We start from the raw sequence: 25709 nt of genomic DNA, 5'->3' as shown, positions 1-25709 counted from the left end.
CCAAGTCGTAGGAACAATATGAACTGATGAAGCTGCTTGGATTCGGAGAATAACATCGTCCAACATATGACCAAGTCCTGTTGATCCTGTCCTGTTGACATTCCTCCTTCCTGGAGAAACGAGAGGAGGAATCAACATTTTCTTGGAAACGCTGTAAACAGGACCGAGACAGAGTGACTGACCTGTATTTCCTTGATTTGTAGTGCGAGTTACTGGTTCTTTGTACCCTCCTGCCCCCATCATCTGGTTTTTGTTGATTTTTGTTTTCTCTGTGAATATGAAACGAAAACATCTGTTAGGAGGATGTTAACTTTCTCCTTGCTGTCCCTCTTTGTGCAGGCCACGTGAGGTGCAGTTATGCGAGGCCTTCATGCTGGAGGCTCCCCGGCACAGAGGCACGACAGGCGCGATGTAGACCAAAGAAGTACGAGCATGAGTGCAGCTGCCGGGCCGACGAGGAAGCAAACCGCCCCGACATGAAGCAGAGCACGAGAATGGAGGCCAGCCGTGGAAAACAGCGCACGCGCTCACATGTGTGGAGCTGAAGAAGGAGGCGAGTCGCGGACGCTGATTGGATATCATAGATGCGGAGTAGGCAGGCTCAGTGCGAGTCTGTGACACAGGACTGAGTGAGTCGAATGCCAGCAGTGGATGGAGAGATGTAAGAGGACGTGTCTCCAGCTCTCGGTCCTGACGATCAGCAGTGGCTCTCGGGGGGGAATGTTTACCTGAGGCTTCCTTTAGGATTCGCTCTCCCTGGTCCCGGTGCCGGATTGACGGCAGGACGCTGACGCTCTCCGTCATGCCTCGGAACAGAGCCTTTTCTGAGCCGGAGTACTCTGCGGAGTACTCGGCGGACTGCTCCGTGACGCTGCCCTCTGACCCGGGGCAGGCGGTGGGCCGGACCCACGAGGTGACGGTGCGGAGTTCGGGCTGCTGCCTCTGCCTGCCCCGCTTCATGCGCCTCACCTTTGCACCCGAGTCCCTTGAGAACCTGTACCAAACCTACTTCAGACGGCAGAGACATGAGACCCTGCTGGTGCTGGTGGTGTTTGCTGCGCTCTTTGACAGCTACATCATCGTAATGTGCACAGTGGTCTACACCACTGACAAGCTGCCCTCCGTTCTCGTGGCGTCGGTGGGACTGGCAGCGGACGTGGTCCTCTACCTGCTGTGCCGCTTCGGGCTGCTGCCGGACCGCATCTCCAGGCGGGTGGTGCCCTACGCCTTGTGGGTGCTCATAGCGGCCCAGATATTCTGCTACCTGGGTCTGAGCTACGCTCGCTTCCACCAGGCCAGCGACACGGTGGGCTGGCAGGCGTTCTTCAGCTTCTCCTTCTTCCTGACGCTGCCGCTCAGGCTGACGCCCATCGTGCTCATCACCGCCGTGTCCTGTGGCGTGCACACCCTGGTGCTGGGGGTCACCATCGCCCAGCAGCAGCAGGAAGACATCCAGGGAGCAGCGCTGGGCCGACAGGTGAGTGAGGGCGGACGGACAGGTGGGTCGTTGTCGATGTCACATTTCTGACCAGTCCTCCAGACCCTTTGAGATAAAATGTTGATGCGGTGGATTCAGAAGTGCGCTGGTGATATTAGATCATGAATCATCTCAACTTGTGGTCAGGGCGTCCAAGGTTCTGATCTGTGGTACACCTTCTCCATAACGCTCACGGTCCGGGTTGACCTTAGGTGTAAAGATTTGTTTTTATTTCTCACTGTAACAGCTGTAGAACGATAAAGTATAAAGGTTGAGATTCTATTTCAATATTTGTGAGGACTAAAACTTGCTAGAACTGCCAAAAGACTTAAACTGTCCAACAACTAAAACCACTAAAAAGTGAAAAAAGGTCAAAATGCCAAAAAGGGTTAAAACAGCTAGAATCAGTAAAGTAGTTAAAAACAACCACGTTTCAGTCTTTTCTGCCAAAAGCTGCTGAAATGGCTAAAACTGCTTCAATCTGAAAAAACTACAAATATGTGGAAATAATTTAGTTAATAGTAGTTAAGTGTAGTAGTTTTAGCTCTTTGGCCTTCTACAGACATTTTAATTCATTTTGACATTTTGTAGTTTTTTTTCCTTTGACACAATTTCACCCATTATACATGTTATTAATTTGTATTCTTTTGAAAATGACGTACATATACTTATTGAAAGCTCCATTTAGCCAGTACAGAAGGGCTCTTGAGCCACATGTGACTGCCCGATAGAGACCCCTGAGCGATTGGCGATCTTATTTTTCTTTAGATATCGCAGAGGTTGACAAAAATGAAGTATTTAGCTGGAGGCTGTCGCAGTTGTACTAACTGCTGGTGGAGTATGATAGTGTGAGTTTGAGGGAATTTGCTTTCCTGCTGAAAACAAGGCAGCAACACAAGTTTTCAGGTTGACTGGATGATATATTTTAAATGAACAATACCCCAACATACAGTATTTCTAAAAGTCAGATAGAGTTCACACACATTATTTCTGTGCTGCACTCATATAAAATACCTAAGTTGTTTCGGTCATTTCCTCAGAGGTCACAAGAAGTGATCAGCCTGTTTGAAGCAGAAAGCAACAGATGTCTGGAAGCAGCAGAGGTCCAGTTGTTCCAGCTTTACGTGGTCGGTCAGACGATGGTGGACGGTGCTTTTGAGAAAAAAGAAAATGTTTAAAGGGGAAAGTTTCCCTCTTTTACCGTGAACTACAGAGGAAATTCTCAGGCTCATTCTTCATGCAGTTTTAACTGCCGTATAAAAGATCTGTTGAGTGTGAAAGTTGTCTAAAAAGCAGTAAAACTGGACTTTAAGCATCCAGAGGAGAAAGAAACCGAAGGAGAGGAACTATAGAAGAGGAGAAAAGGCTTTTCGCTGTGGCGCCTCTGTTACCGTCCGTCTTGCCTGTTCTCACTGCTGTGGAAGGTTTTTATGAGCACAATCGATATTTACTTCTGTCGATGTATTTATTATTTTGAATCTTGTGTGCCATTTTTCTATGTTTTTTATATATATATATATATATATATATATATATATATGTAATATAAACTCATCTCGTGAGACAAATGAAGTCCTGATGATTGTTTGTTAATGACCTCTGTTTCTTGCGGGCCCTCTGGAGGGCCACGGCCCACACTGGAGGAATCATTTCACTGCAGCAGCGCTGTAGCTTTTTTTTTTTTAAATTTATCACAAAAGTAACTAACAACCTTACTGTGCTATTAATTTCCACTGCAATCAGTTAGTGACTCAATAAAGTAAAAATGATTAGCACTTCAGTACTTTACATTTGTTACGACCCAACACCTTATTAGACTATTATAATAAAACTATGTCGGGGTAATGACAGATGTGTGGTATATTGTATAGATTTGATGAACACATCCTTTATCTTAATAATATTAAAAAGCCTTTTGAGGTTTGGAAACGTTCATGTTGCTGCAGAAGCACAGCAGAAGATGTAAGTCAGTGATGCTGGTTTCCTTTATTTATCGTCAATGAGGTTGTTTCATCACTTAATAAACAAACTCGCCTTCATTTTGCTTTTTTAAAGGAAATCTGTCGGTTATGAGTTCAAACACTAAACACCCGTTTCAAATCAGCTCGGCCCGACTCCACTCTGCTGTTACACAACAGTGGCATCTTGCTTGGGGCCACATTCATGGAACATTGACATTTCAGGACAGTTTTCAGCTGCCAGTGCCCGGCTGTCAATAATATTCCGTCTCATCACTGCGCTGCGTTTCACTTTTAAAAGTTATTCAGTGTACTTCCGTAAACATTTGGACTTTCCTCTGAACTCTGCAGCCAAAATGAAACGAACATCTTGAGTTTTATCACACAGAGGAAACCAGAAGCAGACTGCCAGCAGTCAGAGGAAGCTGTTTAATAGTGTATTAACAACCTGAGTTTTAATATTTTAAGATAGAGTCCAAACTCATGAGGAAGCTGCTGAACCTACAATGTGGATATTACAGATTACTTTACTTTACTGGACTGTTGATGGTGGGAATCATATCCGGTTGCTACAGTCTTACACTGAACAGCTTTTTGTAAAGTTATTATTATATCAACATCCACGTACATATCGCAGTATAATGTCTGATCTGTAAGTAATTATGTTTCCGTGAACTGTGATCTGCATGTCAGCATGTTTGGCCAATCAGAGTCCTGCTACTGTAGAGTCCTGCGCCTGCGTAATTTCTACGAGTTACTGAAGTCAAGATTAAGACGGATGGGAAGCTGCAACAAGAGATGTTTAGTGAGTCCATTTCAAAAAGGAACGATCGGATCGCATCTCATTCATACAGGATGATGTAGCTTCACGTGGGCGACCATGCTCGCTGTATTTCCACTCTCATACGGCTTTCTCATGCCACAATACCGACTTACCGTAGTGGTTCTGTCCACCAACCGTCCTCCGTCATGGTTGTAGTTTACAGGGAAACCAAAATGTTCCCTACATGTGACTTAAATGATGCAGGAGGCTTTTCCAGTTCCTCTTCCAGGTGGTTTTGGACCAGTTTGTCTCAACAAACTCTCAGGTTCAAAACCTTTGCTAGTGTTGCACCCCTCAGAAAGAATGATGGAATAATCACATGCAATCTGTGAACGTTGCTTCCTCATTCATTTGATAAACAGGAATGAGTATCACCTCTACTGTTTTGCTCCAGTGGTGAGTGGAGCCCAGACCAATTGATGCCAGATCATTAGATTAGGCCATCGAATAGATCAGACTCATCCAACAATCACACTATGCGTACACTGAAGAGAATAAGAGCAACACAATAAGCTTGACATGTTGTATTTCAACCTGTTTTAATTAATATATCATGACCAAACATGAATTTAGAACAAATGACAACATTTGAAGACAAAACTTGGCACTGTTTCCGAGTTATCACACTATAGCTTCCAGGCCAGGAATCCACCATCACAGTAGTTTTGGTTGAAGGTTTGGAATCAGACGGGATAAAGAATTTAAATCTGATCAACATTTTGTTTGATTATTTCGTCTGCTGTTGAGTCTCATGTTTACTTCCCTGTTTTCCAGCTGCTGGCCAACATTGTGATCTACATCTGTGCCATCACGGTGGGGATCATGTCGTACTACATGGCAGACCGGAAGCATCGAAAGGCGTTCCTGGAGGCCAGACAGTCCCTGGAAGTCAAGCTCAACCTGGAAGAGCAGAGCCAGCAGCAGGTCAGAGGTCACAACGCTCATACAAACACTGAAGAAGTGCTGGAATGGCATCACTGAGGTCTGGGGACGTTATTTACACTGCGCTTTAGTTACCTTCTTTCAGAACTGCTTCAGCTCAGCTCCACATTTCAGAGATTCTTTAAAGCCATTTATGAGCCAATGATTCATTTTTACCAGTTACCGCTTTTACGATAGTGATCAAGATGCTCTCACAAACTCCCAGCACGTAGAGATGTTTCTTGAAGCTGCGTCTTCCTCTGTGGTAGATTTGGTGATTCCTTCAGTCAGATTGTTCTATCATCAGTGGGTTCAATGATACCTAAAGGTACAGGTGTTAAACTTATGAGCAAAAGAGACGTTTCCATGTTTTTTCCCTTAAATTAATTTCATCTAGAGCCACAAAACGTATTTAACCTTTAAAAATGAAGATAACACAGCCCATAAAGTCAGAAGTTTAGAGAAAGTTCTTACTGAACAATGCAGGACAATAGACATTCACTTTTTTAATTAAAATGTTTTTGAAATTGGATTCATCCATTTGAACCATTTCATTTGTTTTGACTCTTTTACCTTTTCCAGTGGTTCAAACTGTTTTAGATGTTTAGCTTCATCCATTTTGGCTCTTTTTTTTTTTTTTTTTTTTTTTAAGCTATTTTTGCTTTTTCTTGTTGATTTTGTATTTATTTACATTTTTGCTGTTTTAGCCCGTTTCTGCAGGATATAAAGGTGAAAATACCAATAGATTTCTTTTATTTTTTAACATAGAATTTTCACAACTCTCTGTGGCGTCACTGCAGAAGGACTAAAGGGTTACATGACTCCAGAGCTGCTGGTTGCAGACCTCCATCCCATCAATGAAGATTCAAAGGTTGTCGTTGAATCTGATATCGAGTTCCCAGATGTCACACAGGCCATTTTAAAGATGGTCGGCTAACAAACCTCTGTAACATTTACAAGTTCAGTGTCCTGCAGAAGAACTTGTGTGGCCAAAAATCCTTGTCTGATAAACATTGCAGGGTCTCCAGCAGAGTTTGGTGTTGAAAAACTTGACTGCTCTGCAGAGAGTCCTGACCTCTACATGGTGGAAAACCTTTGGGAGGAATTAGAGTGGAGACTGTGAGCCAGGACTTCATCCCACATCGATGTCTGAACTCACAAGTTTCCTTCTGGAACAATGGTTAAAAATTCCCATAAACACCCTCCTAAAGCTTGTGGAAACCTTCCTGGTAGAATTGAAGCTGCAAAAGCTGGACCGACATCAGATTAAATCCTCTGGTTTAAGAATGCAATGTCACTCAAGGTAATGTGCTTGTGAAGGCAGGCGAGTGAATACTTTTGTCAATATAGTGTACACATCGCTCAGAACTGAACTCTGAAAATGATGACGTGTGCTGCACATTTTTGCTCTGCAAAATTATAATGACAAAATCTTAGATATGAAAAACTAAAAATTGAGGAATTGTGATTGATTCACAAAAGAATGTGCCTTAATTGACATAATGACTAAAAACAGCAATGTCAACAAACTTCTGAAAAACTGCTGGAGGAAACTGCAGATGCTCATGTGATAAATAGAAAAATGTCCCAGTCACAGCGAGTGTAAAAGATTAGGGGCAAGAGAACAGGCACTGTTATTTGAAAAAATGAATCTCACAGGCATTAATATCATCTACATGTTTGTATTTATCACATGTTTAACATCAGGCTTTGTTTACATCACATCTCCATGAAAACCAACCTCAACAAGTGTGAGTGTTTCCCGAGGTCAACTCTACATGTGAGCAGAGACATTCAGGACTTATGATATTAGAAGAGTTTGTGTGGAACAAGCGGTTTGACGTTACAGAACAGTTGTGATGGTGTTCTGAGATGAAGCAGTTCCTCCGTACTGTAAGAACCTGAGTGGTGAGAGGGGCTGTAGCCGCGACATGAACAAAGCTTCAGCTGCGACTCCTCTGTTACATCAGATGAATCCTTAAGACGCTTTTGTGGACGAGCTGGACGAGCAATCGGTTCGCCCGCCTCCCCTCACATCTGTGGCTGCTGGCTGCTGTGCTTCAGGGCTATTTCTGGAACAGACACTCGACACAGGCGGAGGGAGAGAGGAGGTGTAGTGAGTGGTGATGGAGAGGCAAAAAAAAAAAAAAGGAAGTAGAAGGGCTGATAAAACCACGAGTGGAAGAAACTCCCAGAATACTAATGGAGGACCACAGGATGCTGGGAAAGAAGGGCCTCCGACCAGTCAAGGATCATCCAGCGGCTGCCGGTTGCCGTGGCAACAGGTCTCCTGAGATGATGTCGGCTGTAATCACAGAGCCGACCCGCTTGTTGCTTCTCCGCCTCTCTGTCGGCTTCTGATAGGAATACTGAGAGCGTGTGCAGGCACACGTGTCCGTTCGTCCTGTCTGGAATCGGCTTTCTGTCCACTTGGCTTCGTCCACACTTTAAATTCACATCACTTCAGTTTTAGGTGCAAAACAACCATTTTACAACACAAATCTCACAAAGCACTCAACTTAACAAGAAAAACAACAAGTCCCCCTCAGATAAACATAAAAAAAACCATTGATTAATTTTTGCCTCAATTTTCTGGAGCGGCTGCTCCCCCAGGTTTGGAACCAATAGAAACTCGGCCATGAATCCAGAGCGTCACGTCAAATCCATACGTCCAGCCACTCATTGGTCAAAACAGACCAGGAACAGCGGCGGTCCCAAATTGAAACTCGGTAGAAAACCCCTTTGAACTGAACCCTGGTACCTCTTCTCAACAGAACGAGCTCAGAGACGTGAAGTGGACTAACAGAACCAAACAAAGGTTCTGCTTGCGGCGGACGCTTTTACGGCATTGCAACACAACCACACACACAACCACACACACAAACACACACACAAACACACGCTCCATAGCCATTCACACAATCTCTCTATCACGCACACACACACTCTGTACATAGCGTTTGCTATTTAGTAGATCAGATCTCCCTGTTAGGTGACGTTTGCTGCTTAGATGTGTTGGTTTATGGAATAGTTTTTGAATTGATTTATGATCTAATACACTTTTGTTCATAAATGCCTGTTAGCTGAAATGAACGATTCCTGGTGACTATTGTGTATTTATTACTAACAGTAATTTAATGCAAACGACCAAATGTAAATCCCAACACTGCTGCTGTCAATATGCAGAAAACTAATTCATTCAGAAAGATGTTTTCATCCAAACCTGAGAGTTTGAGGTGTAGTCAAACGATAACTAGAGCGAGTACCAGTCAGTTTGAGTGTAAAGCTGCGGTCCCACCGTACGGCAAAGCAAAGCTCACCCTGACCCAACTCTTACTGCACGGTCCCACCACGGAGACGGTTAAAATGTAGGCGGGTTGTGAACTACGCAGGTACGTAACGTCACTATGCAACAGTATTCGTGGAACCAACGCGGAAGTTGCGGCCGCAGCTCAGGCGTCCGTCCGAGTGAAGCGTCTGCTCCCTCTGAATCTCCTCCTCTCTTGGTAGAGAGACGAGCGTCTGCACCTCGTGGGAACACCAGCGTTCTGTGTAGCGCCGACATTTCAATAAGCCAAGTTGACAAAACAACCAGTGTTCGCAAAGTGGCGTATGTAAACAAAAATGGGAGAGTTTATACGGCCGATGAGACATTTAAATATTGCGGCTTGTCGAGAGTGACGATCGTCACTGACCAATCAGCAGACAGCTGCGTTGTTACTCTTCCTTATTGGAACCGTTCCGCTGTGCTCGGTACCTCAACGGAGGGGTGACGAAAAGCCGTAACCGTTAGTTACGGTTCTTTCGGTACCATCCACAACTTTTGTCAGTGCGGACGCATGGAAACCCGTCCCGGCCCGTTCTGTTGTGGTAAATACTGCGCGGTGTAAGACGACAGAAGGACTGCTTTAGTTCTGGATCCAAGAACCAAACTGTTCATCAGTGTGTCGAGATTTGGTCCTTGAAGGGAAACAAATGACTCAGCAGATCAGGAAGTGTTTGCCCACCTGTTCTACCACCTCACGATGACTGAGTGAAGAGTCGACCTGGAGAGTAGAGAGGGGGAGCAGAAATGATAGAAAACCCAAACCTGCGTATCATCTGCATAGAGTCATAGGTCAGAGAAAGCATGCACTGGGTAAGGCCCTGTTCCGCCAAATAGCACAGTCATATCAGTCACTTCAACATAATACAACAAAAGCAATTATTTCTAAAGATTACCAATAGCTGTTTGTGATGTCGTCTCCCCCCCCCCCCCCCCCCCCCCCTACAGGAGCGACTGCTACTCTCCATCCTGCCAAAGCACATAGCTGACGAGATGCTTCAGGACATGAAGAAGGAGCCCAGTCAGAAAGAGATGCAGCAGTTCAACACCATGTACATGTACAGGCACGAAAACGTCAGGTAACACAGTCCCTCAGGTCGCCTCAGGCTCTCAGTTTTAACGTGTGACTGCAGCTACTTGATCTTGTCACCTTTCTGTGTTTTCTGCTCCCAATGTGTCGTCTGTCAGTATTCTGTTTGCAGACATTGTGGGTTTCACACAGCTGTCGTCGTCCTGCAGCGCTCAGGAGCTGGTCAAACTGCTCAACGAGCTGTTCGCTCGCTTTGACAAGCTGGCTGCCGTGAGTTCACACAAGCACTGACCTCACAAGGTTCACATCTCCGGCTGGGACCGGACGCTCGTCAACACAACTGCTTTCCCTCTGATCCAGGGGTGTCAAACTCCGGTCCTGGAGGGCCGCAGCCCCGCATCTTTTCCATGTCTCCCTTCTTCAACACACCTGAGTGTCCTGATGGTTCGTCACCGAGTTCAACAGATAGCCTGATAACCAATCGGCTGTGTCCAGGCACAGAGACATGGAAAGCATGCAGGGCTGCGGTCAGAGTCGGATCTTTTGGCACATTTTGTTTCTCAGACCTTCCGACATCATTGTGCCTCTGTACAATCAAAACCTTCCCTGTCACTCATGTTTTTGTTTAACCTGAAGACAAACTCACAAGAAGCACTGCCCTCATGAGCAGACTGAGTCCCAGTACTTCTGACCCAATGGTGCAGAACTTCCTGGGTTTTTCTTTGTAGACTTGTACTTGTAACACAAGTTTCCTATGGAAAGATGCCTCAGTGTTGCTCTGAACTGATCACACGTTGGGCGGTTAGACGTCACACTCACGACAATATTTGTCTCATTTCTATGAAAGCCTGCATCTAATATCACTGTCTCATTCTGAACCATCTTCACTTCATTTTATTGTGAAACACTTAACTGGAATAATTAAAGTTTAAAAAATAAAATTCAAACATGTTTTTTTTATTTTTTTTTTTATTGTTTCCGTACCATGTGAGAGCAAATTATGTAAAACTTTACAAAATGTAATGCACTTCATGAAATAATAACACAATCATTTGGTAATAATTTGCTACATATTGAAAGACATATCCTCTACAGAATATGTAATATCATCATTAATGCATTTTGTAATATACAAAAAAGCTTTTAAATACTACAATGGTTATCAACATGCTTCCTACCTGAACACACAATGCAAACATAAATACAGCAAAGAATTTGAATTAATTGACTTTTTTAATCGTGTGTGTGTGTGTGTGTGGGGGGGGGTGTTTGTGGGGGGGGTGGGCGCGCATTAATACATAACATAAAAAAACAGTTGTCACTGAGTTGTCTAGTTTGGACGATTCAAGTTATTTGTATTCTAATAGTTATTAGATGAGTTTCAGTGCTAGAATTCATAAAACTGTTATGACAATGTAAATCTATTTTTATGGATTAAGACATTACTTTCTGGTTGCGTATTACATATATAGATATTATATGATGCAATATTCTATTTATTTTGCACATTGCACAGCTTACAATGACAACAAAAGGCATTGATCCATTCATATTACGTCATTATTAATTATTACAAAGTGTGTGTTTTTACTTGAGAAAGTGAAAATATATTTCATTTTGCTGAGTCAGTACTTGCTGTTTGTTCAGATGAAAATATACATTCATCAGTCGGAGTATGTCTTGTGTGTTTTGGAGCCTTTGACCAAAGGTTTTGTGCTCTGTCAGAAATATCACCAGCTGAGGATCAAGATCCTGGGAGACTGCTACTACTGCATCTGTGGGCTGCCGGACTACCGGGAGGACCACGCTGCCTGCTCCATCATGATGGGCCTGGCCATGGTGGAGGCCATCTCGTGAGTACAGAGGCTGTGTGAGGACCCCCGGTTGTCAGATCCAGTTTGACGCGCAGCAGTGGGCTGGGTGGGATCGATGACGGTGATGGGCTCTTATTGACTCTGTGGGAGCTGCAGGATAAAGAGAAGCTGGCTGACAATGAGAGGTCATTAAGATGGAATCGATCGTGATGCAACATTTTGGTGTGACTGGATGGATCTGCTGTTCCTCACTGCTGTTCCTCACTGCTGTTCCTCACTGCTGTTCCTCACTGCTGTTCCTCACTGCTGTTCCTCACTGCTGTTAACTGTCTTGTCAATGCCAACAACATAAACAGCAACAGCAGTAACAACTACACAACAACACAACAACAGTAACAACACACACTGACAGCAACACAACAGTAACAACAACACAAACAGCAACAGCAGTAACAACACAAATTATAACAAATCAGACAGCAACAGCAGTAACAGCACAAACCAACAGTAGCAACAACAACACAATAACAACACAAAGTGACAGCAACAACAACACAAACCAACAGCAGTAACAACAACACAACAGCACTAACAACAACAAAACAGCACTAACAACAACACAACAGCAGTAACAACAACACAAAGTGACAGCAGTAACAACAACACAACAGCAGTAACAACAACACAACAGCAGTAACAACAACACCATAGCAGTAACAACAACACGACAGCAGTAACAACAACACAAAGTGACAGCAGTAACAACAACACAACAGCAGTAACAACAACACAACAGCAGTAACAACAACACAATAGCAGTAACAACAACACAAAGTGACAGCAGTAACAACAACACAACAGCAGTAACAACAACACAACAGCAGTAACAACAACACAATAGCAGTAACAACAACACAAAGTGACAGCAGTAACAACAACACAATAGCAGTAACAACAACACAATAGCAGTAACAACAACACAACAGCAGTAACAACAACACAATAGCAGTAACAACAACACAACAGCAGTAACAACTACACAACAGCAGTAACAACAACACAACAGCAGTAACAACAACACAAAGTGACAGCAGTAACAACAACACAATAGCAGTAACAACAACACAACAGCAGTAACAACAACACAACAGCAGTAACAACAACACAAAGTGACGGCTCCTGGCTGAGTCCTGCTCCTCCACAGTGATGCTGTTGCTGTTGAACGTCTGGCAGGTACGTGCGGGAGAAGACTCAGACGGATGTGGACATGCGGGTGGGCGTGCACAGCGGCACCGTCCTGGGGGGAGTGCTGGGCCAGAAACGCTGGCAGTACGACGTCTGGTCCACTGACGTCACCGTGGCCAACAAGATGGAGGCCGGAGGAATCCCAGGGTGAGGAGAAACCTTCACACAACTCAACCTTTAAATCTTAGGAAGACAAATGAAAATGGCAAAATAAGTTATATTGATAGAAAGAAAGTCTACTTTCTTGATCATTTTATAAGCTGCAACAGGCGTCTAGGGTGTATTAGATTTGTATTCTCTTTAGTATTTATTTTTCCAATTTAGTTTTTGTCCAATTTTTACAGCAGATCCACTAGTTTTTATTAGTTTGACCTTTTTATATAAATTCAGATGCAAGATTCAGAAAAAGTATGAGATGATATAAACGTAACGGAAACATAGAAGGATTAAAATGTATTCAGAGAACAGATGAGCATCAGTGAAATGAAGAAAACAGCGTTTAGAAGAGATGGTGTGAGATTAATTAGAAGTCAGCAGACACATGAACACAACATGAGCATTCAGAGTTGCAGAGAGCTTCATCTAAAAAACACTAACTTCAGATTTTAATCTTTTAATTAACATGAAGAACTGCAGCAGTTCTGTTTCAAATCATTTAAAATGAATAAACCAGACTTGAAAAGTAGAATTTTCTTTTTTTTTAATAAAACAGTCAGACAGATGAATGAATTTAACAAAGATACAAAAGCAAAGGCAGCAGTTTCCTATGAATTATACTGAGTTTATGCTTTCTGTGTCTGTGTCTGTGTCTGTGTCTGTGTCTGTGTCTGTGTCTGTGTCTGTGTCTGTGCGTGTCAGTCGTGTCCACATCTCCCAGAGCACCCTGGAGTGTCTTCATGGTGAGTTTGACGTGGAGCCGGGAAACGGGGGGGACCGCTGTGACTACCTGAGGGAGCGAGGTATCGACACCTACCTGGTGGTCGTCCCCAAGGGGCCTCTGGGGAAGAATGGCATTAACGGTGTGGTGAGTCTCACACACACTCTGCAAACACTGACACAGTTCAGTTCAGCCTGCTAATGCAGATACAAATACTCATCTTTGAGTTCCTTCTTCGTGTTGGTATGGTGACGTACGCTCCATTGTGAAAAGCAGAAAGAAGAAGAGCTCCCGCACGTATGGCGCTTTTCCACTATTTCCTCCTCGGCCTTACTCCACTTGACTCGACTCGCTTTTGACACTTTTCCACTACGTGCTAGTCCCCGCTACCAGGTACTTTCGTGGTACTCGCTAGACCGAAATTCCAAGCGAGCTAAGACGAGTAGAAAATGTGACGTTGGCAGAGAGCAGGCCACTGATTGGCCAGCTCATCAAGACACAGATGAGTCAGAAGGCGGCTCATTCACCCCGCCATTTCTAAAACCCAATCACAACAAAAAAGCTCACAAACAGAGATATATGTAGAGAAATAAACTTGGTGGAGCAGCGACGATGTGCAGGTGTTTGTTGTCTGGTGGCCGAGCAGGGGCTTCAGGAGCTCCACAGAGCCGCAGTGTTTTAGATGAACTTGTTTCCCTGTTAACTGGTGACCGGCTTCCTCGAGCGTCCCTTTTTTTCCAGCAAATGTTAAAACGCCAACCAAAATCCGTAGCTGTCCTGGCGAACGTCGTTTAACTGCATTTCCATTAAGGTTTAAAGTATCGTACCGTTTGTCTTATTTTAACATCAGCTGCTGCGAACGACTGGTGGCAGAAGTCACCAGTTAACAGGGGCACCAATGAAACACCGACAGTGAAGCACCTTTTATAATATTATTGATAAACATAAAAAACATTTAATTTATTATTTGAGCGGATTTCCAATGCATGTTGGCCCCTCATCGTATCGGAGGTGATTACTTGTGCTTGATGAGGGGAAGTCCACTGACTCCGCCCACGCTGTGGTCTTGCTGTATGGTAATGGGAAACGACTGAGACTGAGGCCCTGTTTACACGACAACGTTCCACGTGACAACACCTAATCTGCAAAAAAAAAGTGGTGGCGTTTCCACTGCAGCAGCGGACACAGAGACAACGATGTAGTTAGTATGCCTGACCACTGGAGGGCGCTGTTGCTTGATTTTGTTTTGAAACTACACAGACGTGTGCAGAGAACAAAACACTATAAACGTGAAGAAAATGGAGAGAACCTGACATCCATATGGACTGATGATGCATCGGATGCTATCAGGGAGAGTCTCAACTATTAAACTACTGATCTGGACAATAAAACTAGAATATAGACCGCGGGTCGTACCACTACGGGTCGTACCACTACGGGTCGTACCACTACGGGTCGTACCACTACGGGTCGTACCACTATGGGTCGTACCACTACGGGTCGTACCACTACGGGTCGTACCACTACGGGTCGTACCACTACGCGGCCGCCATGTTTGTTTACAACTGAATGAGCAGGAGGGAGGGGGAGAGATGTGCATGTGCAGTAACAGACTCTGTAGCCTCCATCAGTCTCTGCAGGAGGGATTTGCGCCGTAAAAGAATCTTTCCACCTTGGGAGCCGGATTAAAAACTTTGCGGATACAGTGCATCAGAACACTGGTGTCGTGTAAACGGACCCGACAAAAGTGAAGACAGTTTTGCGGATACACTCTAATTCGTTGTCGTGGAAACGGAGCCTGAGTCGAGTAGAGGAAAGGCGAGTCGAGTCAAATCGAGTAAGGCTGAGTAGGAGCTCGTGGTAAAGTGCCACCACTGTGGCAGTCAGCATTGTGTAATCACTAAACTATATAACTGGAGTTAATAATCTAATAAGACTTTTTCCAGCCCCTCTCCCTTTCATGAAACTCACCGCATGCTTCCTGTTGGGTTGTTCCACATCAGAAGCTGTCGGTCACCTCTTCCAATGGAAATTCCCCACTGCTCATCAACACCACAGAGTGCAACGGCAGCGTGAACACCGCCTGCACCACACCAGAGGAGCCAGAGGAGCTGGACGCCAGGGTGAGACACATCGGCACCCTTCATCATACTCTGAGGCACAATTGTACTTCTAATACTCACAATTGAATTTATTTTTTTTTTTTTTTTTTTTTTTTTTTTTACTAAATAAAGAAACTCAAATGCTTTATACTTTAGAACTTTGAACATATCGGGAAAGATGGTCATTTACAAAAAAGCTAATAGAAAAAGAAGGGTTTATCATGGAGTTTTGAGATCAAATCTAGGTAATAAATGACTAATTATTTAAACAGAATATCCAATACTAAAATCTAAAAACAGCATCACAGGATCATTCATTTAGTACTTCTGTTTGTAGGGGACTAACATATCTAACCCACATGGTGAAAAAGTATAATAAATGCATTTTTCTGAAGGCGAAGGGAGAAGGTAATCCTTTCCATAAGATATATGTTATTGACTGTCCCTATCCACTCCCGTATTATGGGTCAGGAAACAAGCAATGCCTTAGACGTGCTTTTTGTTTTACCAGCGGTTATCAAAAAACTAAATAAATATTCATCCTCTTATCTGACATGTAAATATACATTTCCTAAAACTAATGTGAAAAACTGCATAGATAGGTTAATATATACCTATCTATACGTGGCTACATCCAGCAACCTCTTTGACAGTCATGGACAGCCAATTCAAGGCGGTGGGCCAGGCAATGTCTGGAGTGAATTTTTGGGAAGTCACGTTTCAGCTTCACAATCAGGCCGCTGGTTTTGCCGGTGAGACCTGCAGCTCCGTCTGTGGCAATGCTGATGAGGTTGTTCTTCGGAAACTCATCATCTAATCCCGCTTGGTGCAAACTCAGTCTCAAACTGTTGGAAATGGACTCCGCATCTGTGCCTTGTCAGTTCTGTAATGTCTATAAGTACGTGATCCACGTCTCCGTTCCCTCTCGCATCACACCGCACATATGTGATGAGGTTTGTGGATCAGTGCACCGTGCTCTCATCAATAGTCATGCAGGTTTTCAAATTGATTTCTTTTATGTTTGAGACCAACTTCATCAGCATGTGCTGTGCAACATGGTCACGTGACTTGTCTGATTTATGCACAGTGCCTACTTTTGTGCCATTGAGCTTTTTAAAAGCCAGCCTTTCCTAAGCCACCATGTAGGCTGATCTGAATAAAGATGCTGTTTCTTCTGTTAATTTGGAATTTATCTCAATTATTTGTTTGGCAGCATCTCCTTTTCCTTAGTTTCTGTGACCTCAACAACCTAACTGTGTGCGAATCTATTACGATGTGTGTAGATTTCGCTACGCAAGCCTTTTTGTGTCTGGCTGCTGATGTCTCCATTAATCCACTCTTCTGATAAGTGCGTGCCAGTTACTTTCTCAGAGAGCAGAAGAGTTTTTGTCCCTCTGTAAATTGTGCATCCCAAGTGTCCATCTTTAATAAAGAGCCAGGGGTTACGGGACTTCCATTCTCTCCACTGCTGACTGGTCCAGGTAGCCCGGCCCTGGATAGAGAGACGGGTGGAGTCGCCGTCAACAGCGCCCTCAGAGCTGCCACCAACCGAGTCTCCATTCTTGGTAGGCCCGTCCTGTACGGTCACCCCGGCTGTTGGCGGACTTTCACCAGCAGCGTTCCCAACAGGTGCATGGGTGATGTCTGTGGTCTTCAAGCCAGCATCTGCCGAAGAACTATCTCTTTGCTGCTCCTCAGAGTCACCCGTCTGGTTTTTCTTTGTGAATCCGAAATTAGAAGTAGGTTTCCTTGTTGTTTCTTCGGCATAATGACTGGCTGCTAAATATTAAAATAAACACAAATCAAGATTTGAAATTGAACGAGAGTCTGATTCAAGAGACATTTTCAGACAGCGCCACCATGCTTCAATAATGGTGAGGACAAGTATTGCATGGCTCGTTATTAAAGTGAAACAGGAATGATTCACCCTCATGCAAAAATCACATCTTTAAAATAACCTAATTTCACACATGATCATGACAATACAAAAAAAAAAATAACAGGACAAGTATGGCAAAAAAAACCAGCATTTTGTCAATATTTTAGAGATCCCCCTCAAATTTTCACAAATGATATCTTCAGGGGGGCTCGTGTCTCACCCAGGGGGGCTGAGCCCCCCCGTGGTTCGCACCCTGTGCAGTCTGATTGTCAAAACAACGTGATCACCTTTCTCTAACTCCTTTAGGAAGCCTCCGAACACCTTTCCTTAACCCCGTGACGTCATCCATGGGGTTAAGGTAAAGTGGGTAGGAAAGGAGAGAGGAGGGACTATTGGGAAGCACCATCATCAGTCTCTGGATCACTGAGGCCAAAATGGCAGAGAAGCACATGACAGAATGTTCAAGCCAGAATAGTTTTTACACTCGCTATCTAGTGTTAGCATGCTGTCTAATGCGCTAGCTCGCAATGCTAACTCGCGTTAACATGCTAACGTGTGTGAGTGTGTGAGCACTGCCTGTTAAACAGTGACATCACATGTCCACGTGTTTTCCTTGTGAAATACCAGTAGTAATGGAAGAGTATAATTAAAGAAGCAGTTCATCTCCAGCTGTGTGTTGCCAAGCAGATTAGGTGCCAAGTGTGTCTGTCATGGAGACGCTGCACCTGACACTGAGGAACCGACATTTACTAACAGCACCCCAATCGAATACACACGTCCCAAACTAATGATTCTTGTTTGAGAACCATTTTCCCAGTGTGAGCCGTCAGAACTTACAGTGTGGCTCATGAACTTACAGTGAACGTCTCAAGTCTCGAGGAGCTTCCGTCTCCCCGTAAACAGTTGATAAAAATGTCTCAACCTTTGGGTTTGAGTGAGAAAATTTCTCCCCAAAATACATTGGAGTCTATGGTAGAAAATCTGGCAATCTTGCTGCAAACAAAAGCATTTTTAGAGAGAACCGTTTGTGTTACAAACAAAAGTGGCGCCTTGATAGAAGCGCAAGGCCTGTAGCTATGTTTTGATGTATAATATGATAAGATTGAGGGAGGAATTTGGCCACAATGACAAAAGAAAGACTTTTTTTTTGTTTCACCTTCTTCCACTATAAAGCAGTCATTCCACTCTAAAAGCTTCCATTCACTCCCATGTTAAACTCCAAAAATGGCTGAAAACTTTATCAAACTCACACGTTAAAAGTGGTAGAAGACTGGAGAAAAGTTTTCTTTTCTGAATAGAGGACAGACATGGCAACGATTTAAAAGTTAAATGAAGCCTCTCGCTGAAAGTATGGCAACTTCACCTGGCGTTGAAGAGGGAGGATTTTTTTGTATTCTTTACTCAGTTCCTCTTTACTGTGAATGGGAAATATTTCGCAGTTTTTTACAATTTTTTCGGAACCAGTTAGCTGAATCATTAACAAAAGTCACAGCATACTCTTCCAGAGTTTTCCGCACGTTTTGATGTACTTTTTGCGTATGTGCTCCTAATGGTACGGGACTAGTTACACGCTGAAAAAGCAGTGGAAGGAAAAGAAATTGCACCTTGCCACAGGCAGGCACAAGAATAAGTCCTTGCCTCTGTAAGCAACCAAGTCCATCACGGCAACATCTTTCATCCGAGAGGGACAGGAAAAGTCCAACCATCCACCTGCCAAGCCAGAAGCTTGGACAGCTAGCAACGGCCCGGGATAGTCTGGACATTCAGCTCAGTATAGGTCACTCTTTTAACGTCAGTAACTGTGTTTCTGACTGAAATCCTCCTGTTTTATTCATCTCTCTGTTCTCTCTGTTGTCTTTCTGTTCCTCGACCTCTCAGCTTCTTCACAGCACCAGCTATTTTGAACTTTTTTACAATCTGAAAGACAGTTCCTCTGACCTTATCCAATCTTTTTGCCATATTTCTGATAGACAAACCTTCCAGGTGGAACTTGATAACCTTCTCTCTTAAATCTATTTTCTACGCGCAATGAAAAAGAAATTAAGTAAAAGTGAACTCGTACAATTACTCCGGCTGGTTTGCTTTCCCCCGGGAAATATGGCGCCGTCCCGACTCGTCACCTGTGACGTAAGCCCGACTTCCCGAATAAGAACGTGGCTGACACAAACAACCTGTCTGCTATGTGAAAGTACGAATCTAAAGCAGAAGTGAAGTAGTTTATTTATCCAAGTTAGGGTCACAGCACTTGGCAGCTCACGTGTTTTCTGTTACCGCACAGTCTCCATGTCGAACCGACTCAGAACAGAGATAAACATGTGTGTCTGTGTGTGACTTCAGGTGGTGAATCCGTCCTTTCCAAACCCTCGCAGAAGGCTGCGTCTGCGAGACCTGGCCGAGCGAGTGATCGACGCTCAGGAGAACGAACAGGAGCTCAACAAACTGCTCAACGAGGCCCTGCTGGAGAGGGAGACCGTACAGGCGTGAGTCCACAGCCCTCGTCTCAGAGACATCTCTGAGACTTTCCGATTCAATTTGATTTATATAGTCAGTCAACACAGGCGTTTCAAGGAACTTTTACAGAGAAAAACCAACAGTTCCACACGAGCAAGCACAAGCGTCGGTGGAAAGGCCAAACTGGACCAGACTCAGAGGTGGAGACTTTCTGCTGTCCCGGGTGGGGTTAGGGGATATAAGGAGGACAGAGAGCAATAGGCAAACCAACATAAATCCTCTCACTGCAGCCAGATGGGGCAATAAAAGTTCTGTATTTCTGTTCATTTATCATCCTCTGTTCCTTTATTGTTCTCCCATCATTGTTATCTTGTCCAGGCAGGTATTGTGTTCATCTGTGTGACAACGTGAGTGAGAGGGATGTTGTGGATGATCATGGGGCTGTGCGCTGAGTGATTGGTGCATTCGAGTACGAATTAAGAAAATCCGAACTCTGAGTTTCACTTAAGAATTATTTTGAGCTGGAACCACTCCGATGGTTTCGGTTAATGGATCAAAGAGCTGCACACTGACGCGGGTTGGCCACCCCTGCTATCAAGGAGGCAAGTTTCTCCAAATTCCTACCCATCCTAATTCTTCACAAAAGTATCGAGTACTTTCGTTTAATGGTTTTTAAGGTCCGAGTCCGAGCAGAGATGCTATTGGAATGCAAGAGATTATTACTATTATTATCATTATTTTACTTTCTTCATCGACTGCGTGAACTGCTGCATATTCGATGACCTGAATGTGCTCAAACCTTCGTGAAGATTTACACACACGTCAGAAGTGGCGAACCATTTTAAATTTTGTGGTCATTGCCATGTCTGGCAAAATGGCTCCATAGCGCCCCCTACAATGTTTTCACATTTGTAACATCTAAAACAGGCAACACGTTTAACCTATGTCCAAGACATTTGGTATATGTATGCAGCACGTAGAACCGCACATAAATGTCCCCGATACCAATACTCTAAACCCAACAGGAAGTCCGCCATTTTATATTATGCATGAAACACGTGAAACACAATCGTCCTGGGTCGGGCGTCGGCAACCTTCGCTCAAAGAGTCATTTAGGTCCGTTAGGCCACTGAACAGAAAGACACTGGGAGATGTGGAACTCTGCTCAACGTGCTGCAACCGGCCTGAAACCTCACGTGTCCTCACACATACACAGTCATAGCGCCACCCATTGGTAAGAGGAAGTTTAAGGATTTATATTTTCACATACTATGGCCTCAAACTTTGTGATATCATCCCTGAGATTGGTTGGGATATGAAGTACATCGGGACACATAAAAATGTCATGACACCCACACTCTAAGCCCAGCAGGAAGTCCACCATTTGGCGTTAATGTGAAAATCTCCTGTTGATCTCCTCCTACAGGGTCAATCCAAGAGTCCTAAAATTTGGCCTGTATATACAACAGTCCTTCCCAGTGAAAAGGGAACCTGAATGTCACGATGGTGCCATCAACAAGTTCAACAGAAAGGCTGACGACGAGCCGCTCGTTGCAATCAGCTGTGTTGAAGCAGGGAGACATGGAAAACATGCAGGGCTGCGGCCCTCCAGGATCTGAGGCCATGTTTACACGTACCCAGGTTTTTACAAAAATGGATATTTCCCCTTCTACGTTCACAAAAAAGATCTTTATTGACACAAATCCGCATATACACCTGGTTCAAAGCCGGCACTCCGACATTTTAACGAGCTGCGGCGCTGATACAGTGGCGATGTTACGAGCTAAATAGGATTAAAATATGACTGATAGTCATGAGCGAGCTGGAAGACGCATGTGCAGCACACAGCAGTGCAGAAGACTTCGGTAGTGCGGCTCCTACACAGTTCGACTAGGACGGTTGGCACAGCCAAAACAAGTTTCTTCGACCAGAGAGAGCTGGACGAAGGAAATGATGTCATTTTGTCCGGCAGGACCCCGCACTGCCGAACTTTCTTCTTGTTCTTATGGGGGATGAATTGGCCTTTAGAGTTTTTGTAAACCTCAGTGTGCAGATGTTTCTTTCTGCCGGCAAAAAGAGCTCCGTTTTCAGAAGTTGTTTGATGAATTGTGCGGCCGAACTGCCCTCTACCCCAACATTCAGGCCAAAGAGGCAGATATTGTTTTGCTGGTTTCTCCCTCCCTGGTCTGTCAGTCTGTGCTGCAGTATCGTCTGTTGTTACGGCGTCTGAATTAGAGCGTCTTTGACCTCCATGTTCCAGTTTTCCACGTCGACCACTTTCTGTTCAGCTCCATGCAGTCTGGTGATTTGTGTTGCTGGTTGTCGTTGCTGTGAGCTTTTGTTTAACGTTGTTCATAAAGTCCTCCAGTTCTTCCTTCGTTTCTTTAAAACATCTTTTCTAATTCTGTTTAAAGTCCTGAATTTCCCTCACAGTTGTCTTTCAGACCTGCATGTGTCATATCTGGTGCTTCAGGTTCCACATGATCCTGCTCACCTCCTTCAAAATAAAAGTCCTTGTTTATTAAGAATTACAGTTAAAACTGTCAAAATGTATATGCTATGAATGCTTAAGCGGGTCAGTGGCCATCATTGGGTCGATCCCGATGGGTCAGAGGGTGCGAGGTCCCGACCAAGGCTGCTTGCATCTTTAATTTATTCTGGTATTTTTATTAATTCTGTGTTCATTCACCCCTACAAACTGTTACCTGTCCTGTTATCCCTTAGTAACAGAGTAGAATAGAATAGAAGTACAGAGAATGGAGTACACGAAAAACAGGATAGAAGGTGGATAAACATTCTAGTGCACTAACGTAAAGTAATGAGCGTCTCTGTGATGTGTGTGTATCTGCAGTCTGAAGGGGAAACACACCAACAAGCTGTCTCTGAGGTTTGAGGATCCTGAGCTGGAGACTCGTTACTCTGTGGAGAAGGAGAAGCAGAGCGGAGCTGCGTTCTGCTGTTCCTGCGTCGTTCTGCTCTTCACCGCAGTCATGGAGGCCCTGATCGACCCCCGGTCAGTCTTAACCTGCCTTCAAGGAAGCCGTTTACTTCCTGTTTACCAGCTCAGTGGGTTTCTCACTTGTTTGTTTGTTGTTGAACAGGCTGATTGCAAACTACATCAGCTTCGCAGTGGGAGAGGTTCTGCTGCTCGTGCTCACAGTCTGCTCTCTGGCTGCCATCTTTCCCAGGGTGAGTTACAGTCGTCCTCACGCTTTTACATAATGATGTAGAGCTTTGGTGTCAAAATTTACATTTAACATGCTGTCATTTTGAATTTGCAGAGCTTGAATGCACACTGCATGCAAACTAATGATCACAGTTCAGTCACTCGCAGCAGCCCCTGTTCTGCCTCGCAGTTTTAGGAAACTTGAACTCTGGTGAGAGAGTTTAAACTTCCGCCAGTTTTTTTTTTAAATACTGTTTTTATTGATTTTTTCAGTTTTAGAACAATCAACGGAGAAAAAACAACAACAACAACAAAAGCCCCACCCCAAAAATCACACAATGCTGCAGTACACACACCTAAACAAGAAATAAGCAACTGGATAAGTGATTATAAACATATAAGGTATAAAGTATATAGAATATATAAAAAGATGACAGGAGACAGTAGCATTTTACATAAGTGAAAGGAAAAACAGTCAGTAATTGAAGGTGAGTTGTAGTTTCTGAAGGAGTACGATGGTTTCCATATCACCTGACATTATTAATCTGATGCACACAGAATGCCTGAATGAGTAGTCATTATTAATATTGAGGTTTATGTTGTAAATGCATGAAGTCTGGGATTTGTGAAATCATAATAACATAAAAACTGTTGTGTTTTAGCAGTTTGCTTTGGGATGGTGTATTTTTTGCTTTCACTTCATTGGTGGTTTCAATTTATAAATATGAAACTCAAGCTGGTGCAAACATGGGATGTCTGATTTCAAGTGGATATGCATTTATGAATTTCTAAGCACCACAGTTCTCATAAATTTTTTTTGTTGTTTATCTGTCAAAATTCCAGAAAGACATTTTTGCCATTTAAAGATTTTTTTTTAAGCTCCATATTTGGAAAAAATATGTACATTTAGGTGAGATTTCTTCTTTAAGATACCTTCCAACAGCATTGTACAGGAAAAACATTCAATTTAAAGTACAAGTACCTGAAAATGTTATTCAAATTATTTTTGCAAGTTAAAAATGTGATATTTACAAAGACCAATGAGTACAAACTTTAACATAAAGCCATTTAAAAAAATACCTCCTGCTGTAAAATACAGTAAAATGTGAGAAAACATCTCCTCCGCTTGCACTGCAGATTTGATCTTTTTTTTTTGGAGCAACTAACACTTCTAATTTCTCCTTTATTCTGACCAATTCTGCAGAAAGAAGTGAAATCCTCTCTGCTAGAGTATTCTTAAAGGAGACATATCATGCTTTTAAATCCTTCCTTTTTACATATAAATCATACAGTTGTGGTCTATACAACGCGAAACTGCAATGCTTGGGTCTGAATTCCTCATTATTAGAGCTCCACAGGCCCCTTTTCTACCCCTTTTCTGATGTGCTTCTGAGAGCAACTCGTTTTGGGGCGGTCTCTTCATACTCCGCCTCCTCTCCAGGTTGCAGAGGTGACACTCGGTTCAACGCCACCCTGTTCGGCCATCTTTGTAGTTTGATAGAACAGATACAATTATCTAGCGGCGCAGAAACTTTATATTCACACATTATTTACAAAATGTCAACAAGGGAAGATTTGTCCATCCAGCCATACATGTTGGAGCCAGAGTCGGACCCGGCGGAGCCAGATGAAAATGACCATGATGCACCTGCAGAACAACGTCTTCATATGGATGTAACGCAATGGTGTGTTACTATATTTACACTAACTTCTCCATCCATGCCCACTACTACAATACTGCCTGTATTACAACGACTATTTAACACAGAAGTTACATTATAATCTAAAACGAGCACACAGCGCTAACATATGAAGACGGTGCAACTGCTAATGCTAACAAAACAATGACAGGGACGTCTTATCATCACACTTTTTAGCGTTATATACAGCTTACCGAAGTGCTCTGTTCGTCGTCTCCATAGATAGAAGGAACTGACCGCTCAATCAGACCAAGTCTTTCGGCAAATCCTTCTTTATACTGGCGGAGGTTGCTGAAGCAGTCGTCCTTAAAGTGATTCGCGCACACAAAAATGACCTTACCCACAGATGTGGGTACATTTCTGTGAAAAATAAAACTCAACCAGGCACTTCGAAAAGGTTCTGATGCTGGGAGACGGTGTAACGAAGCTTGTGGGTTACTACATCCAACAACCGAACATTTCGACTTATCCTCTCGTATCTTCGGTTGGACTACAAAATCGCAGCGAGAAACAAAAATGGCGGATTGCTCGAAACGTCGATGTCCTAATTTGGCAGTTCCGCTGAGAATAGTGTGACGTCATTGTTCAAAAAACGTAATAGAGAATAGAAAAATCGAAACCGATCGCAAAATATGACCAAAACAGAATATAAAGATATCAACGGAGCACCTGAAGAGACTACTTTGAACTTTTCTGTACTTCTAAACACTCTAAATATACAACAACATGCATTTAAGGGCTAAAAAAGTGGATTTAGCATGATATGTCCCCTTTAAAGCTTTAGCGACTGCCGCTCTCAGACAGCCGCTCGCAGTAAATAAACCAGAAACAGCTGTGACTCCTCTTAATAATCTGGATTGAAGCCCCGTGACAGGCCAGATTTGGTCCACGTGTCACATGATTCACGCCACGGATGTTGATTCGTTATAGTTTTGAAAATG

General features: G+C 43.6%; 1 protein-coding gene across 1 annotated transcript in view; it reads left to right on the top strand.

Annotated features, from left to right (window-relative positions):
• Positions 1-643: 643 nt before the first annotated feature.
• The window catches only part of adcy3a (adenylate cyclase 3a), a 42877-nt gene continuing 17811 nt past the window's right edge, over positions 644-25709 (top strand). The window contains exons 1-11 of the mRNA XM_080471005.1: positions 644-1477; positions 5033-5182; positions 9453-9583; positions 9693-9804; positions 11260-11387; positions 12582-12740; positions 13452-13617; positions 15474-15593; positions 19789-19931; positions 22754-22915; positions 23004-23091. Of these exons, the coding sequence (XP_080327131.1) occupies positions 803-1477; positions 5033-5182; positions 9453-9583; positions 9693-9804; positions 11260-11387; positions 12582-12740; positions 13452-13617; positions 15474-15593; positions 19789-19931; positions 22754-22915; positions 23004-23091 (2034 nt within the window). The 5' untranslated portion in view covers positions 644-802. The remainder of the gene's footprint in view (positions 1478-5032; positions 5183-9452; positions 9584-9692; positions 9805-11259; positions 11388-12581; positions 12741-13451; positions 13618-15473; positions 15594-19788; positions 19932-22753; positions 22916-23003; positions 23092-25709) is intronic.

This window comes from Lipophrys pholis, assembly GCF_963383615.2.
Source record: "Lipophrys pholis genome assembly, chromosome: 9".
NCBI classification, from domain to species: domain Eukaryota; kingdom Metazoa; phylum Chordata; class Actinopteri; order Blenniiformes; family Blenniidae; genus Lipophrys; species Lipophrys pholis.
Note: the sequence above shows the minus strand (reverse complement) of the source record. Positions and strands in the feature narration are given on the sequence as shown.